Source organism: Juglans regia, chromosome 8, assembly GCF_001411555.2.
Source record: "Juglans regia cultivar Chandler chromosome 8, Walnut 2.0, whole genome shotgun sequence".
In the NCBI taxonomy this organism is placed as follows: domain Eukaryota; kingdom Viridiplantae; phylum Streptophyta; class Magnoliopsida; order Fagales; family Juglandaceae; genus Juglans; species Juglans regia.
This window is the reverse complement of record NC_049908.1, coordinates 6,516,443-6,534,277: the sequence shown is the minus strand read 5'-3', so window position 1 is coordinate 6,534,277 and position 17,835 is coordinate 6,516,443. Positions and strand designations below refer to the sequence as shown.

Below are 17,835 nucleotides of genomic sequence, written 5' to 3'. Positions count from 1 at the left end.
TATGTATTTTATTTTTTTTTTTATTTTTTAATTGTTAAGGAAGCGACTACTAATAAATTTGTATATTTTTTTAAACGTTTAAAGATGTTTAAAAAATATTGAAAGAAAAAAAGAAAAAAATTGCAATTGCACTAAGAATAATTTATTTTGAGGGAGTAAATTCATAGAATCATAGGGCTGACTAGTAACACCCTATATGGTACACGACATTCTTAACTCTCAAAGCAATTTCTCATTGAAAATGTTTGGATGACTCTTCAATGTGCCTACCAAGTCCAGTGCCTTTTATTTATTTTTTATTTTTTTAATAATTAAAAAATTGATTATTAGTGAATTTATATATATTTTTAAATATTAAAAGAAATATAATTGCACTATTGGTCATATTTAGTGGATACATTTGGCGTTGATTTCTTATTTCGCCCGGTGAACAAATTCTCTCCGATCAACAAACAGACGCGTTCAGAAGGAGAACAAAAGAAAAGAAAAAAAGAAAAAGAAAAAAGAAGAACGAGGACGTACTCGCATATATACACACGCACGCGTAGATATATACATTTTATATTCAGATATTCGTTGAATGACAATTGGAGATGGGAGAGGGAGGGTGTTTGTCGACGATGGATCTGCTACGGTCGGAGCCGATGCAATTGGTGCAACTCATCATTCCCATCGAATCAGCTTACCGCACGATCTCCTATCTCGGTGACCTTGGTCTCTTTCAATTCAAAGATGTGAGCTCCATTTTCCAACCTCAATTTTTTTTTTTTTTTAATAACTTTGGCCGTTCATCGTTCCTCCTCATGCTGACCATTTTACATCCGAATTTTCTTGCATTCAAACTATGAAGTTCATTTCCTGTTTTGGTTTGGCTCTGTCACGATGAAGTTTGCATCGTCATCTTCATTATTTCTATTATTGGTTTATAGTTTTTTTTCTCGCTTGCGATCTGCTTTTGGTTGATTATTGTGCGCACTTGGTTGTTTTTATTTTAGAAGAATTCGTGCTGTATTATCTTGCAATTGTTGGGGAAAGAACTTAACCGTACACACCAGAGAATCTATTAATTATATGCTATTTGTTAAAATCGTGATTGAAAAATCGGATATATGTCCACATTTTGATACTTCTGAACTTCTCTCTCTCTCTCTCTCTCATACATACATACATATATGTATACATGCTAAGATGATGCCTCCCCCTTAACATTTGTATTGGTATTTACCTAGTACAGGATAGATCTGCTTCTTTTTGTTTCGATTGGTTATATCGAGTCCACTTATATATCTTAGAAGAGAAAACTTAGAAATTTATTGTTGGCTGTTGAGAGCAGATTCATTCATTGGCCCGTTACTAAGCGATTACCATGGCGCTGAGTACTTATGCATCTTGAATAATCTTTTGGATGTTTCCTCAAATTGGAAACATTAAAATTTTTTTAATTGGTCGCATTTATTTCTCCTTTGCAGCTCAATGCAGAAAAGAGCCCATTCCAGCGGACATATGCTGCTCAGGTGCGTTTATGCGCTATTTCTATAGTTCTTGAGCCCTGGCTTCTATATTATGGGACTGCCTGCTTGTCTTGTACCCTAAGATGAAGATCTTATTTTCACATAAACCAGTTTTGCCAGCTAAAACATTCATGCTGTCGACATTTAATGCCTATCACATATCAAACGGGGAAATTTCTAACAGTTGACAACCTGCCCACTGTGAGCTTGTAACTTCCTATATATGTGTATAATAAATAATGTAGTCAAATAGAAACTCCACGTTGAATTTAGTTTATAAATCTTCAGTTGTCGTTTCAGTCTATAGAGACTCATTAAAAGCTATAAATCAAAAAGAAAATATCATCAATTGTTCTCTGTGAAAAGAAAAGGTCCGACAATATTTAAAATATTACTTTGCTAGCTAGGCAGTGGGAATACTTAAAGAGTAACATAAAGGTTATCTATTACAAAAAAACTTGAGAGTAACATAAATTTGTCCACTGTTGCGTTTTCACAGGAATTATGTTTGACATTCATTGGAAAAAAAGAGAGGCTGTAGAGGTACACAGTTACCCACTCTATGCCCAGACAGGAAGGAAAAATTATGTGGCATGTGGTGTTGTTTGGGCTTAAGCACGAAGAACATTTTATGAGGAATGTTAGATTGGATTTGAAAAAATAACATATAAGAAGAATCATTGCCAACATATTTTATGTGTAAATTACGTTTATGTGTGCATATGTGTGTATCGTATTTATGCACACGCACCGTGTTTATGCACACGCACGCATGTGTGCGACACACACACACACACGCACATACACATATGTATATTTTTTCATAGGTCATTCTCGCATGTACTTATATCGATGTGGGCACCAACTTGGAAAAGTCTGTCCCTAGTAGCTTTCTTTTCCATCCAGGTTGGCAGCTTTAAGTACACTGATTTAGAAGGATCTCACAACTAAGTCAGCCACCTAAGGTTGTAGTATGATGAATCATGTTATATGAGACCATCTCATTGGTTTTACAAAATACAATAACTGCCATAATAAGGCTTCATAACTTTTTGAGTTCAAAAAAGTTAGAATTCGTACGGACATTTAATTTCAAATCTTACTTTTCTTATGTCTTCATTAACTGTAGAAACATCAACTAGTAGCTGAGGGAGGGAGGGGGGATCAGTTTTTTGCACATTCCTCTATGATGGGTCCTGTGCCCCTGGATGCTTGTATTTATTTCCTGTTCTGGTGCTAGTATAGGCCACAATGTATCTTTTGTCTGCATCCTAGATCCATTCTTCATGGCTTGGTGAATTTTAGAGACTCTTAATAGTAATGGTGAGACTCAGTGACAAACAGACTCTGAATTTAGTAAGTTTGAACGACAGTATTTGTTCTTCCCATCCCTTTATCAATAGAATGTTAATTCCCATTGTTTCATGCACGTTGGGTAGATGACATTAAAAAAATAATTGCCCTTATTTTGTTATTTAGGTTTGTGTTTACATATAATTTTAATAAACAAATATGAAAATCCTTTTATGAGTTCTACATACAAGTAATACATTATATGTGGTTATTTTTGTTTTCTACATGCAGATCAAAAGATGTGGGGAAATGGCTCGCAGGCTACGTTTCTTCAGGGAACAAATGAAAAAAGCTGGTTTGTCAAGCTCATCAAGATTTAGAAGCAATGATATTGATCTGGACAACTTGGAGGTTGCTATGTCTGTAAATTTTCCCTGTTTGTTTTAAAACTTATGATGTCTTGAAATAATTTCTTCTGTGGGTGTGTCAGGTTAAACTTGGAGAACTTGAAGCTGAGCTGTTAGAGATAAATGCAAACAATGAAAAGTTACACCATTCTTATAATGAGCTATCGGAATATAAGCTTGTTCTGCAGAAGGTTTGGCTTGTTTTTCTGTTTTCCACTAGCCTTTCTTTGTTATGTGCTTATAGTACATAACTATTGTACTTATTTTAGATTACGATTCTCTCTCTCTCTCTCTCTCCCTCTCTCCAATGTTCTTCTGTGCAGGATCTCATTCACCTCTAACCTAAGCTAAAACTATATACTTCTTAGGTAGAAGAGAATTAGTTTATTTAGCATGGAATTCTTTTTGTTTTCTCAAAGTCATAAAATGAGCTTTCGATCTCTTTTCCTAATTTCAGGCTGGTGAGTTTTTCCATTCAGCTCAAAGCAGTGCTGCAGCGCAGCAGAGTGAACTTGAAGTGCAACAAACTGGTGAAGGATCGATTGACAGTCCTTTATTACTGGAGCAAGTATAAGTTTAACAGTCTCTGCATTTGTTTTTGTTGATTTGGCTACAGATCTTTTGTTTTTCCTTCGTATGATGCTTAGAGATTTGATGTTCCAGGAAATGACAACAGACCCATCAAAACAAGTTAAGCTGGGATTTGTTAGCGGTCTCGTTCCTAGAGAAAAATCAATGGCTTTTGAAATGATTCTATTTCGAGCAACCAGGGGTAATCTGTTTTTGAAGCAAGCTGTGGTTGAACATCCTGTCATTGATCCCGTGTCAGGAGAGAAGGTAATTACATAACTTACATTTGTGAAATGTCATCAACTTTTATCCTCATTTAAATAGTGTCCTCCTTTGGTTTCAGTTTTATGCTAATGTTGTCCAGTTTGAGGGTTATATGGGTGACATCATAATTGAATAAGAGATAAAAGTTGATAAGAGACCCATCCAACTTGTTGCGCTCTTTTGAAGTATAGATGTGTCTAGTATGGATGTATCCCTTTCTTGTTCTTTGATTTTGTTTCCCTTAAAATAGTTTGTTTGTACGATGGAATTTTTTCTTAACTCAATTTTACATAATACGTCCATCATACTCGTAGGTGATAGAAAGCTTTATTATCAAAAGGAGACAATCCGAATGCACAAGAAATGTATGAGAAAAGCATGTAAAGAGTTGCAATCTGAAATTCGTAGATCAGTTATTTTTTTAAAGAAGGCATTACAAGAGAAAGCACTTTGAAAGAATAGAGTTGACAAAACCACATGTTCCACCCCTTCAAGAGTCCAATTCTTGATTTTTTTCAACTTGTGCTAGAGGTAAGTTAAGTATTTACCTCTCTCTCCTAAAAATTTTCTCTCCGTACAAGCTCCTCTCTTTTTCTGTTCCATCTTCTTTTTCCTGAAGTTTGGGGGTGATTCGTTAATGGCTTTAGCTCTATCTGAAGCCTAACGTATCATGGTGCATTAGTTAGTTTTCATTCGATAGGTTGTTACCCATGAAGTGCATCAGTATTGAGTCTAAAGTGTTTGAGGTGGCTGGGGATGGGAGGTACGTAAACATTACAGAGAGGGGATGGAAAGTTGTAAAAAATTTGAGTTTGGGGTTGGGGACAGTACGTTGGTTCTCTAATGCGTTGGAAGAGTGCTTGTTGTTAGAAGGAAAGGGATTCTATACTGCTTATCGGGATGGGGACAGGGGATACATTGCTCAAAGGTGTTGTAACTCCAAGGGGAGAATATATGGTGTTGGTGGAGTATGGTGGGGGGGGGACGTCGAAATTTCATCTTCATCCCAGGTGACAAGGACAGAATGGGCTGAAGGAAATTAGTGGAGGTGCTGAAGGAGGGCAGCAGTGGTGGTGTTTCAAGGCGGTCGTTACCATTAACGACGACACAAAATTCAAACTTTCCTTCGTATAGAGACATTTTACAGGGGGCAGAGAGTTGGTGAGGACTGGAGACGGGAATAGTGCTGAGAAAGTAGACCTGTTGAAGTCAAGACCCGTCACTTCTTTGAGGAATGCTCAGTTGCGGGATGGAGGTGGCAGAGTAGTTGCTGGGATGAAAGAGGAAAATCTGCTGCAAGTGTTGTGCGAAATGGAGACGCAGCTGGGAGAGCTGACTTATAGGGTGGGATACTTAAAACGCTGCGTTGAAATTAATGAGAGGGAGGGATTGAGTCTGGGCCAGGGGAGGAAAAATTCAGCCCAGCCGAGTGAGCCCAAAGGGAAAGCAAAGTCCGTGGGCTGCGATGGGCCTCAGCCCACTAAGGCCCAACAGAACGTTGGAGCCTTCTGGAGGAAGAAAAGCCCCCGTTCCCTGATGGAGGACGATGGCCCATCAGGGGATTGGGCCGAGCCACCGCTGACGGTGAAGGGTCGGGCGACCCCGCGGGAAGTTGCCGTGACGCCGATGGATGGCTTGTCGTCGGAAAATGCTTCTCGGAGCATGGAGGAGGATTTTCTGCTGCCTCGAATGAACACGAAGACCCAAACAGTACACAGACCATAACGATGGAAACCATCGACGCACAGACAACGTCGCCGAAGCCATTGGCGACGTCCGCGAGTAGTGAAAAGGCGGGGAGCTTCACCTTAGAGGAAGGAGAAATTTCGGGACAAAAAGGGTTGACTGTGGGCGAGCCCTTGCCTTCTAAACAAACACAGATAGTGTTGACTGAAGTGGAGGAGGCTATGGGTGGGTCAGACGAGGGGTTTTTGGGGCTGGAAGGGGAGAAAATGGTCACATCCTTGGCGGGAGGAGACTCTGTCGATGGACAGGAGATGGGTTCTAACTGTTTGGCTCTGGTTATGGACTACGTGGGTAGTGAGGAAGAGAATATGGGAAGCCCATCACCCTTACAGATGCTCCCACCGCTAATAGCACCTCAGGCATCAGATTGGGTACTAAAAAAAGTAGAGGAGCTTCATGGTTGGGTGGGAATTTCCTGTGATGGGTATGAAGACTAATTCATGGCCCTTCTAATAGCCATGGAAGCTGGTAGATCCACAGTAAAGAAGTCGGCTGTTAAAAAAGAGAGAGAGCTGAAACGGTTGCAATGCTCCATTAACTATGATAATAAGGAGGGCGCTTCGGGCAGAGATAGAACAAAAGGGAGGGACGTTTCTTCTGTTAATGAAGCCTAAAATAATGTCTTGGAATGTGAGAGGGATCAATGAAGTGAATAAAAGGCTATATATTAGATCCCTCCTCCGAAGTTGGAAAGTAGACATTGTTTGCCTACAAGAAACTAAGTTGGAAGTTATTTCTCTTCGCACCATTAGGAGCTTGTGGAGCTGTGTGCAAGTGGGATGGCATTACTTACCGTCCATTGGAGCATCCGGGGGTATATTAGTTATGTGGGACAAAAGAGTGGTGGAAAATAAGGAAAATTTCATGGGGGATTATGTGGTGGCATGTTCGTTTATGAATGTCATCGATGGCTATCAGTGGGCTTTTGCAGGCGTTTATGGGCCTAATCTTGATCGGTCTCGAAGCTTACTTTGGGATAAGTTGGCCGGTATTAGCAGTTTTTGGGACTTACCTTGGTGTATTGGAGGTGATTTTAATGTAACCCATTTTCCGAGTGAGAGATTGGGTGGAGTGGGCTACAACCAACCTATGGTAGATTTTTCTAACTTCATTTCTGAGCAGAATTTACAAGATTTACCTCTTGCAGGCGGTTCCTTCACTTGGTCTAACAACCGAGATCTTCCATCTTGGTCAAGGATAGACAGATTTTTAATTTCAACGGATTGGGAGGCACACTACCCGCAGCTTATTCAGAAGAGACTACCCAGGTTGTGTTCAGATCATTTCCCTATTCTGTTGAATTGTGGGGGCATTAGAAGTGGTCCAAGGCACTTCAAATTTGAGAACATGTGGTTGAAGTCAGAGGGGTTTCTGGACAGAATAAGACAATGGTGGTCTTCTTACCACTTCCATGGAACTGCTAGTTACAAGATGGCTTGCAAATTAAAGTCGTTGAAAAAAGACTTAAAGGAGTGGAATACACAAGAGTTCGGTAATGTGTAAAGCCAGAAATCGATTCTAATGGAGGAGCTTAAGGCTTTGGAAGGTGTGGAAGAGGTGAGGATTTTTTCTGAAATCGAGCGGGCTCGCAAATCCCAAGTGGTTGCGGACATTGAACGGCTATCTCTATTGGAAGAAATATCATGGCGTCAGAAATCACGGGTGTTATGGTTGAAGGAAGGGGATAGAAGCACCAAGTTCTTTCACCAAGTGGTCAATTCACATAGGCGGAACAATGCGATAGATACCTTATTGATAGACGGGGTGGTCTCATCCAACCATTCCGAGATCTCAAACCACATTGTTCAGTTTTATGATACATTGCTTTCGGAACAATTTGAGTGGAGGCCGAGACTTGACGGGATGGCCTTTGATGTTCTTGACCCACAAGTTGCGGAACGACTTGAAAGGCCTTTTGAAGAGGTAGAGATCCGGTCGGTGATCAAGGGTATGGCGGGTGATAAAGCTCCAGGTCCGGATGGTTTTTCCATGGCTTTTTTTCAAACGTGTTGGGATGTGCTTAAAGATGATATCATGGGGGTTTTTCAGGAATTTCATGGAAGCGGGAGGTTCGAGAAAAGTCTTAATGCTACCCTCTTAGTTCTCATTCCCAAAAAGCCAAGCGTGGAAGAAGTGAAAGATTTCCGCCCCATTAGTTTGGTGAGTGGTATGTACAAAATTCTATCTAAAGTATTGGCAAACAGACTGAGTAAGGTGATGGAAAGATTGATTTCGAAGCCTCAAAATGCATTTGTTCAAGGTAGGCAAATCCTTGATTCGGTACTGATAGCCAATGAATGTTTGGATAGTCGAGTTAAATTTGGAGAGCCTGGAATCCTTGGTAAGTTAGACATGGAGAAAGCTTATGATCACGTCAATTGGAGTTTCTTAATTTATATGTTGGAGAGATGTGGCTTTGGTTCTAAATGGTGTTCTTGGATCCTTCATTGTATTTCCACAGCATGCTTTTCAGTACTGGTGAATGGGATGTCCAAAGGTTTTTTTAAAAGCTCCCGAGGTTTGCGACAAGGAGACCCCCTTTCTCCTTTTCTATTTGTTTTTGTGATGGAAGCGTTCAGCAAGATGATTGGAGGGGCAGTAGAGGGAGGGTTCATATCAGGATTCTCAGTAGGAGAGACAAGTTCAGGTTCACTTAACATTTCCCACCTATTGTTTGCTGACGATACTCTAATCTTTTGTGAAGCCAGACATGAGCAAATTCGAGCTGTAAGAGCTCTTCTATTATGTTTTGAAGCTGTGTCAGGTTTGAAGGTGAATTTGGCTAAATCAGAGATAGTGCCAGTGGGACATGTACCCAATGTGAAAAGTCTGGCGTCCATCCTGGAGTGCAAGATATCTCAATTGCCTGAGATATCTCGGTCTTCCGTTGGGGGCAGCATTCAAATCGAAAGCTATTTGAGATGAAATAATAGAAAAAATGGAAAGGAAACTAGCTGGTTGGAAGAGGATGTACTTATCTAAAGGGGGCCGGTTAACTCTCATAAAAAGTACTCTTTCTAACTTACCAACATACTTCCTTTCACTATTTCCACTTCCCGCCAAGGTGGCTCATCGCATGGAGAAAATTCAACGTGATTTCTTGTGGGGAGGGATCAAGGAAGAGTTTAAATATCACTTGGTGAAATGGGCTACAATTTGCTCCCCCATTAAGGAATGAGGTTTAGGTATACGGAATTTGAGAGCATTTAACCAAGCCTTGCTTGGCAAATGGTTATGGAGATACCACCATGAACGGGAGGCCTTCTGGCGAACCGTCATTGCCTTGAAGCACGGGGAATCATGGGGAGGGTGGTGTTCCAATGAGGTGAGTGGTCCCCACGGAGTAGGGCTTTGGAAACATATCAGAAGAGGATGGGACATCTATGCAGCACACACTTGCTTCAAAGTCGGCAACGGTGTTAAGGTAAAATTTTGGCATGACTTATGGTGTGGTGATCGGGCACTCAAGGATGTATATCCAGGAGTCTACAGCTTAGCAAGACGGAAAGATGCATCCATTGCCGATCTACTTAGCTTTACAAATGGCTCCTTCCAATGGAACCTTACTTTCAATAGAAATGCACAAGATTGGGAGATGGATGACATTTCGGCCTTTTTTGACCTTGTGTACTCCACTCGGATGTCGGGGGAAGGAGAAGACAAGTTATATTGGCGTCCCTCTAAGAAAGGAGTTTTCACGGCCCGCTCGTTTTATCATTCCTTACATGTGCACAACTCAGTCCCGTTCCCATGGAAGAGCATCTGGAAGACGAAGGCACCTCTAAAGGCAGCCTTTTTTGTTTGGACTGCCACGTGGGGAAAGATTCTTACCATAGATAACCTGAGGAAACGCAGCATCATAGTTATGAATTGGTGTTATATGTGTAAGAAGAGTGGTGAGTCCGTAGACCATCTCTTACTACATTGTGAGATTGTCAGGTCCTTATGGTCCGAGGTCCTAGCACGGGTGGGGTTAGCATGGGTGATGCCAGAAAAGGTAAGTGAGTTTTTAGCCTCTTGGAGAGGTATTAGGGGCAACTCTCAAATTGCCTCCATATGGAAGATGCTACCTATTTGTCTATGGTGGTGCATTTGGGGGGAGCGGAACGCAAGATGCTTTGAAGATCAAGAGAGATCAATGGAAGAGCTTAGAACTTTGTTTTTTAATACTTTACTCTATTGGTCAATTGTAATTGATTTTCAGGGCAGGTCTTTTCACGATTTCCTTGTATCCCTAAGCTAGACTTAAATTTGCTCATGTATATGTCCCGTATACTTGGGCATCCTTTGTATCACTTTTGATCAATAAAATTTTGTTTACCGATCAAAAAAAAAAAAGAGTCCAATTCTTGTATTATTTCCAAATCATCCACATGGTGAAGCAGCCAACCTAATATTAATGCTATTGAGTTGATCAAACTTACCTTCCCAGCCTCATGCCACTCATAAATTGCCATGGGCATCAGCGGCCGCGGGCTGTATCCAATTGAAGAGAATGCTACAGACCACAACTCTCCAGCCACTGCACAACACAGAAGTAAATAATTAATTGTTTCCCCAGAATCCTTACACATACAACACCAGTTTACTACAACAATATGATGCATGATAAGATTATCTGCCATCAATATTTGTCCCAGACTTGTATAAGGCTATGTCATGCCAATCTCCTAATGCTTTTCCTTGGATGTGCATTTGGAGGAGCAAGTTGCCTCTCAAGGTTGTTTTTTTGGTTGGCTGGCTTCTTTTGGAAAACTCCTGACCACAGATAATTTGAGAAAGCGTGGTTTCATCATTATGGATTGGACAGCCTTTTTTGTTTGGACAGCTTCTTTGGGGAAGATTCTTACTATAGACAACCTGAGGAAACGTGGAATCGTAGTTATGGACTGGTGTTATATGTGCAAGAAGAGGGGCGAGTCCACTAACCATCTCTTACTACATTGTGAGATTGTCAGGATCTTGTGGAACGAAGTTTTTGCTCGATTGGGTTTAGCTTGGGTGATGCCGGAAAGGGTATGTGACTTTCTAGCCTCGTGGAGAGGTATTCGGGGCAACCCTCAAATTGCATCCATATGGAAAATGATACCTATATGTCTATGGTGGTGCATTTGGAGGGAGAGGAATGCAAGAAGTTTTGAAGATCAAGAGCGATCGATGGAAGAGCTTAGAAATCTGTTTTTCAATACCTTACTTCATTGGTCGATTGTAATTGATTTTAATGGCATGTCTTTTCATGAATTCCTTGTATCTCTAAACTAGCAGGCACAGGCGTTGCTCTTGTATATGTCCCGTATACTTGGGCTTTTTGCCTCCTTTTGATCAATAAAATTTTGTTTACCGATCAAAAAAAACTTTATGTGTAAAGGAATGGAGGATCCGTGGATCACCTACTTCTCCATTGTGAAGTGGCAAAGGTTCTATGGGATGAAATCTTTAATAGGATTGGTATTGCCTAGGTGATGCCTACGAGGGTGGTGGATCTTTTGGCTTGTTGGAGAGGTATCCAGGGTAATCACCAAATTGCTGCCGTTTGGAAGATGGTTCCCCTATTGTCTTATGTGGTGTATTTGGCTTGAGAGGAACAGCCGTAGTTTTGAAGATAGAGCATGCTTGTTGGGAGAGATTGGAGATTTTTTCTTCCATACTTTATTTCCTTTGGGCATCTGCTCTTGTACTTGATGAGGCCTGTTTTCACGATTTCATTGTTGTGTTTTCTAGTTCCTATCTTGTAATTAGGTGTTCTCTCTTGTATACAATGTGTGTACTTGGGCTATGCCTAATCACTTGGTTTACCAAATTTATTTTTACCTATATAAAAAAAAAAAAAAAAAAAAATTGTGCCAGACAGCTAGCCAGCCAAATAATGTAACTTTTCTAGGAACCTTCATTCTCCAAATGTTCCTTTATGGAAAAATGACTGTCATAGGACCTTTCAAACATCATTGAAAGATTTGGCCCCAAACTTTCCACCCTTTAACAACTTCCACAGATTCTATCTTTCCCTCTTCCTATTGATAACAGATTCTGAATCTTGAAAGGCTTAAACAAAATATGATCCAAATTCATGTATCTCTATTGATTAGATTTTTTATGAGGAAATTGATAAAGTGTCATTTGGCAGGTTGAGAAAAATGTTTTCGTTATCTTCTATTCTGGGGAGAGAGCGAAGAGCAAAATACTGAAAATATGTGAAGCTTTTGGAGCAAACCGTTACCCATTTGCGGATGACTTAGGAAAACAATTTCAGACAATATCAGAGGTATGAATTATCTGGAATTAGAAGCTTCAAGATACTGCACCTGGATTATCTCTTTATATTTTCTGTTACATGTTTGTGTTATTGTCTATAATTAGTTCTGGTTGATAGTTATTTCTTTTTTTTTTTTTTTTTGTGAGCTGCTTTGTCCAACAATTGCAGCAACATCATTGGCTGGAAACTTTCTTCATGGCTGGATTTTTGGTTCAGGGAAGGAGAGTAGCCTTGGACATAAAACACATTCGTAATTTGCATTTCAAATTCTCAGTCCTCTGCCATATACGCAATCAAGATTTTTCTAATTGATCAAACTACATCGATTGGTCTAGATTTTCTATGAGTTAAACTGAGAAATTATTTTGATTTCATACGTGTCCTAGTGGGTCAAATTATATAGTGATCTGAAAGTCACAATGAGTAAGGTTTGGTCACTATCAGTCAGATTTTATTCTTTCTGACTATAGGGGGTAACATTATAGTGAAATTTCTATTTTCCTACGGTTAAAATGGAAAAGCCTTATGCCAAATCAATACATGCAACTTTACATGAGAAAATGATCTGTTGCAAGAAAAGGTTGCTGACAAGGTAACCACCATAGTGAATACTACAATATGAGGATAGAGGTCTTTTCCACCTCAAGGCAGGGTGGAGATCCCCATTGTGGTGGATGGGGGTTCTTCAGCCTCATCCACATGGTGGAGGAATGCCCCTCGACCACCACATACCCTCTCTGCCCCCAACACGCTCCTCCATCACCAACTGGTGGGGGAGATCTCCCTCGCAAGCGATGGAGGAGTTCTCATCCATAGTTTGGGGGGTATCCCCTCCACCCTGCCTGTGCATCTCCCCCACCTCCATCTATCAAGTTGTACCAACCCAATGGCGACGAATTTTTTCACTGGTTTTTTATTTTTGAATTGTTGCTTTTTTTTTTTCCTTATCTGTTTCTGGATTTTTTTTTTTGGTACACATGGAAGATGTGTTAGTTTATGGTAATGTCGGCAATTTAAATTGGACAGAGATCTAGAATTTCCATTGTTGCAAAATTCGGAGCTCAATGTTTCATAATTGAAAACTTGGATCTGAATGTCGAAAGTCCCAAAAGCACAGGGGTGTTACCATAAATTTTCCAAAATAAGTAGATTAGGACTGAACTACTGGACAAAAACTTCTTCATTGGTAGCAAACAGTAGGCTACATGACACAAGGTAGCCTCCCTTCTGAAGTCTGCCACACATGGGTTGACCTCATGACGTTCCCTCGTTGAAGGTGTGAGAGGCACATTTGGCACACCTGATGTTTGTGTTTTATTAACGATTTCTTATTAATGATTTTCAGCCGATGCGAAATCTTTAATTCAAAACATGTTGTTATGTAAATACATTTGTTTTTTTTTTTCCAATGTTCCCTAGTTCTTACCTGTACTGCAATTTATTAGTTAATTTGAACTAAATCCAACGATCATAGTATTTTTCAAATTGTGAATAAGCCATCAGTGATGGTCATGATCGACTATCAGTTCTGTAATTATTTTTTTCTAGGTGTCTGGAAGACTTTCAGAGCTGACGGTGACTATAGATGCCGGACTGCTGCATAGGAACAATCTGCTACAGACAATTGGCTATGAATATGAGCAGTGGAATCTTCAGGTTTGTTTGAGTTGCTTGATTTGATTTTTCAATTCCTTTAGTTTTGTTAAAGCATACCTTTTCCCCTTTCATGCATGTGTTGATGCATGCATAAATGTGTGCTTGTGTGTTGGGGTTGATATTTGAGCATTTGTATGTTGAATTTTCTTCGGTCACTTAATTGTGTTCTCTTAACTTAATAGGTGAAGAAGGAAAAGTCCATTTATCACACTTTAAATATGCTCAGCTTTGATGTGACAAAGAAGTGTCTCGTTGGGGAAGGTTGGTGTCCTGTTTTTGCAACTAAGCAGGTTTGTTTTTTTACCTTGTATCAGTTTGCCATTTTAACACTCACAGCGTACTTGTATTTTAATTTATTACCGAATCATCTTAATTTTAATATATTGTTGAAGGGATCACTTAATTAGATTATCCTTGATGTCTTGCAGATTCAAAATGCATTGCAGCAGGCAACCTTTGACAGCAACTCACAAGTAGGGGCCATCTTCCAGGTTTTGCATACAAAGGAATCACCACCAACCTATTTCTGCACAAACAAGTTTACTTCTTCTTTTCAAGAAATTGTTGATGCATATGGGTGAGTTCCTTTGTGAGAGAAGTCATGCTTATGTCCAGAATTCTAAATTCTAATGCTGTATGCGCTGGAGCCAGGGATCTTTATTTCATGGATCTAGTGGGGACTTGATAGCTATTAGTACTGTTTTGAAGATATTGCATGTCATGCATGATGTATGTACTATTTAGACTATGTTTCATACTTGCTATCTTCTGAAGAAAAAGGCAATGTTTTATGCATCTAATAGTCTGTTTACTCAAGTTATGCCGTACTATTTGCTTTTGATCCCAATGGACATGGAAAATTTTCCTTGAGAAATAACCATGATATATAACCTTTGCTGTAACACATTTATTAACTGTAAAACATTGTTTAGTAAAAGGTAATTGGTTTGATGGTGATGCCATGTCCTATTTATTGTTTGGCAAATATTATATGATATAAGTATAATGGAGGACTTCCTAGTTGAGTCTTCTACTTTTGACACTTTTCCATATTTTACCCCTCAATCTCATTAATCTTTCCATTTAATTTTCCCCCAAAGATTTTAGGTCTATGTTGTGATGAACCAATGCGTATTTTCTCTTCTCACTTTACTTTTGCATTTTTCCTTCTGTATTTTCTTTTTCGAAAAGGTAATGTATTTTAAGTTTGATATGTGAAGAAAGCTTGAATTTGGAACTTTTACATAACAACTGTTCTCATAGATACCCTTCATTGGATGGGTTACAAGCTTCTGACCCAAATGTATTGGGGGACATAACTGGTGCGATATTATTGCAGCGTTGCCAAATATCAGGAAGCGAATCCTGGTGTATACACAATAATCACATTCCCTTTCCTTTTTGCTGTTATGTTTGGTGATTGGGGCCATGGTATATGCTTGTTGCTGGCAACATTATACTTCATAGTCAGAGAGAAGAAATTTTCCAGTCAGGTAGTTGCTGCATGTCTTGATAGTTGACTGTAAACTCTGTTCTTCCGTTGTAACTGTTTAAGTTAAGCTGACTTCATTGTGTTAACAACAGAAACTTGGAGACATCATAGAAATGACTTTTGGCGGCCGTTATGTTATCTTGATGATGGCATTATTCTCAATCTACACAGGATTGATATATAACGAGTTCTTCTCAGTCCCGTTTGAACTATTTGGGCTCTCTGCCTACGGATGTCGTGATCCATCCTGCAGGTACTGAACTAATACGATATACTCATCATATTTGTAAAAATTTTCTCCCCGTTAACTACTTTACATTTTGTCACAGTGACGCTTCTACTGTGGGCTTAATAAAGGTGTGGGACACGTATCCATTTGGCGTGGACCCTAAGTGGCATGGTACCCGTAGTGAGTTGCCATTTCTCAACTCTTTGAAGATGAAGATGTCAATTCTACTGGGAGTAGCCCAGATGAATCTCGGAATTGCATTGAGTTACTTTAATGCAAAATTCTTTGGAGATGACCTAAATATCTGGTATGCTATATTGCTCAAGATGATCCTTCCATGCATCATACATATCTGAATCCTTAATTAGATGAACAGTCTCTCTCTCCCTCTCTTCCACTCTATAATTGATTATCTAACTCATGAAGAATGTGTTTTGTTGTATACTTGGATAATATTGTAATGACGATTATTTAGCGTTGTGTTATTAACAGTGGATTTGTTTAGGTACCAATTTGTTCCCCAGATAATATTTTTAAACAGCCTGTTTGGCTACCTTTCACTCCTCATTATTGTGAAATGGTGCACTGGCTCGCAAGCTGATCTTTATCATGTGATGATATACATGTTCCTCAGTCCTACTGATGATCTCGGTGAAAATCAGCTCTTCGTTGGCCAGAAGTCCCTTCAGGTTTAAATATCCTTTTTATAAGCATTGTGCTGAAATTGTCTTGTCCTGTAAAAGACAAAACTAATTTTGACATCTCCATTTTTTCTGTACCAGCTTGTGTTACTTCTCTTGGCTCTCGTTGCTGTACCATGGATGTTGTTTCCAAAGCCTTTTCTCTTGAAGAAACAACACCAAGAGGTATGCCCAAAACTTAATTTACCCAATGTGTTTTCAGCTTTGTTTTCTCTTTGTCACTAAGCTTTTTTTTTTCTTTCTACTTGTTTTTACCCCTTTTTCCTCAGAGGCACCGAGGACAATCTTACGCGCTGCTGCACAGCATTGATGACCCTTTCGAAACAGAACCTCATCATGATTCCCATGACCATGAGGAGTTTGAGTTTAGCGAGGTCTTCGTACACCAAATGATACATACCATAGAATTTGTGCTTGGAGCGGTGTCCAATACAGCTTCATATCTACGATTATGGGCCCTCAGGTAGTGAATTGGAAAGAGCTCATTAGTAGTTTGCTGGATTTAATATATCATTGCAATATGAATGAAGCTTACTAAGTGTTAGTTTTCTGTTGAAGACAGCTGCATGGACCAACTTGAAAAAATTGTCCGGAGTTATTTTTGCTGAAGGAACTTTTTCCTTATAAAAGAATGATTAAAATTAAACCCATGTTGATTTAACTTACCCCAGAACAATAGTACTGATAATAATGATAATAACAGCACCTATATAATCTTTATAATTGCTTATAATTTTTTTTTTAATCTTTATAACAATAATAATATTATTATTCTACGACAATGGAAATATGAACTATTACGGTCTACAGGCTGCATGTATTCATTATAAACCTATGTCTCCCTTGGTTCTTTAAATTTATCCAACTTTAGTTTTGAAGTACCAAGTCTTGATCATCTGACTCCTCTGTTTCTTCTACTTTTTTAGTCTAGCTCACTCGGAGTTGTCAAGTGTCTTTTACGACAAGGTTCTACTTCTAGCCTGGGGGTAAGTTTGTTTGGTGATGTTTTTTTTGGTGAAAATGACTTGAATTTCAATATGATTGTGAGTGCCAAATGTGCGGATGATTGCAGGTACAACAATGTTATTATTCTTATTGTTGGCATCATTGTATTTATATTTGCGACTGTTGGTGTGCTACTAGTGATGGAAACCCTAAGTGCATTCCTACATGCCTTGCGACTCCATTGGGTAGAGTTCCAGAACAAGTTCTACCAGGGAGATGGTTATAAATTCGAACCATTTTCATTTGCATTGCTTAGCGAGGAGGATGAATGATGCACTGTTTGAGTTTGGTCATAGGCTAAAAAATAGGAAACAATATTTTGATCATATTGAATTTGCTGGTGGATAATCTGCCAATTCTTTCATGTGAAGTGTAGATCTTAGAAAGGTAACGGAGCAATTGCCTTGCTAGCAAGAGCAGTTGCTTATTCATTGTAATAAAGAGCCTTCCCCGATGAGGCCGCAAATCATTTTTTTATGTATATCAGTAGGAATTCTGCATCCAAGTGGAGAACATGCCAATTTGTCTCCAAATCAATGTTCAATTATTCTATTCTTTTTGATAGGATGATGTTGATCTGTTGTAGTTTGTTGTGCGATTGTTTAGGGAAGAGGGTTTGTGAAGCCTATTGTAAGATGAATTGTAACTTCTTTTTGCAACAATTACGTAATGAATGAATATGAGCTACCGTTGCTATGACACAGTTTG

The 17,835-nt window shown here is 39.3% G+C and overlaps 1 protein-coding gene across 1 annotated transcript; it reads left to right on the top strand.

Annotated features, from left to right (window-relative positions):
• Window positions 1–411: 411 nt before the first annotated feature.
• On the top strand, window positions 412–17,830 carry LOC109008274 (V-type proton ATPase subunit a3-like). The gene is made up of 18 exons (XM_018988294.2): window positions 412–734; window positions 1,470–1,514; window positions 3,096–3,215; window positions 3,295–3,402; window positions 3,669–3,779; window positions 3,875–4,048; window positions 11,916–12,053; window positions 13,593–13,700; window positions 13,883–13,990; window positions 14,129–14,277; window positions 15,040–15,193; window positions 15,285–15,445; window positions 15,522–15,728; window positions 15,927–16,110; window positions 16,204–16,287; window positions 16,392–16,585; window positions 17,049–17,108; window positions 17,195–17,830. The coding sequence occupies exons 1-18, from the start codon at window positions 594–596 to the stop codon at window positions 17,397–17,399; spliced, it is 2,451 nt and encodes an 816-aa protein (XP_018843839.2). The 5' UTR covers window positions 412–593; the 3' UTR covers window positions 17,400–17,830.
• The last annotated feature ends 5 nt before the right edge of the window (window positions 17,831–17,835 follow it).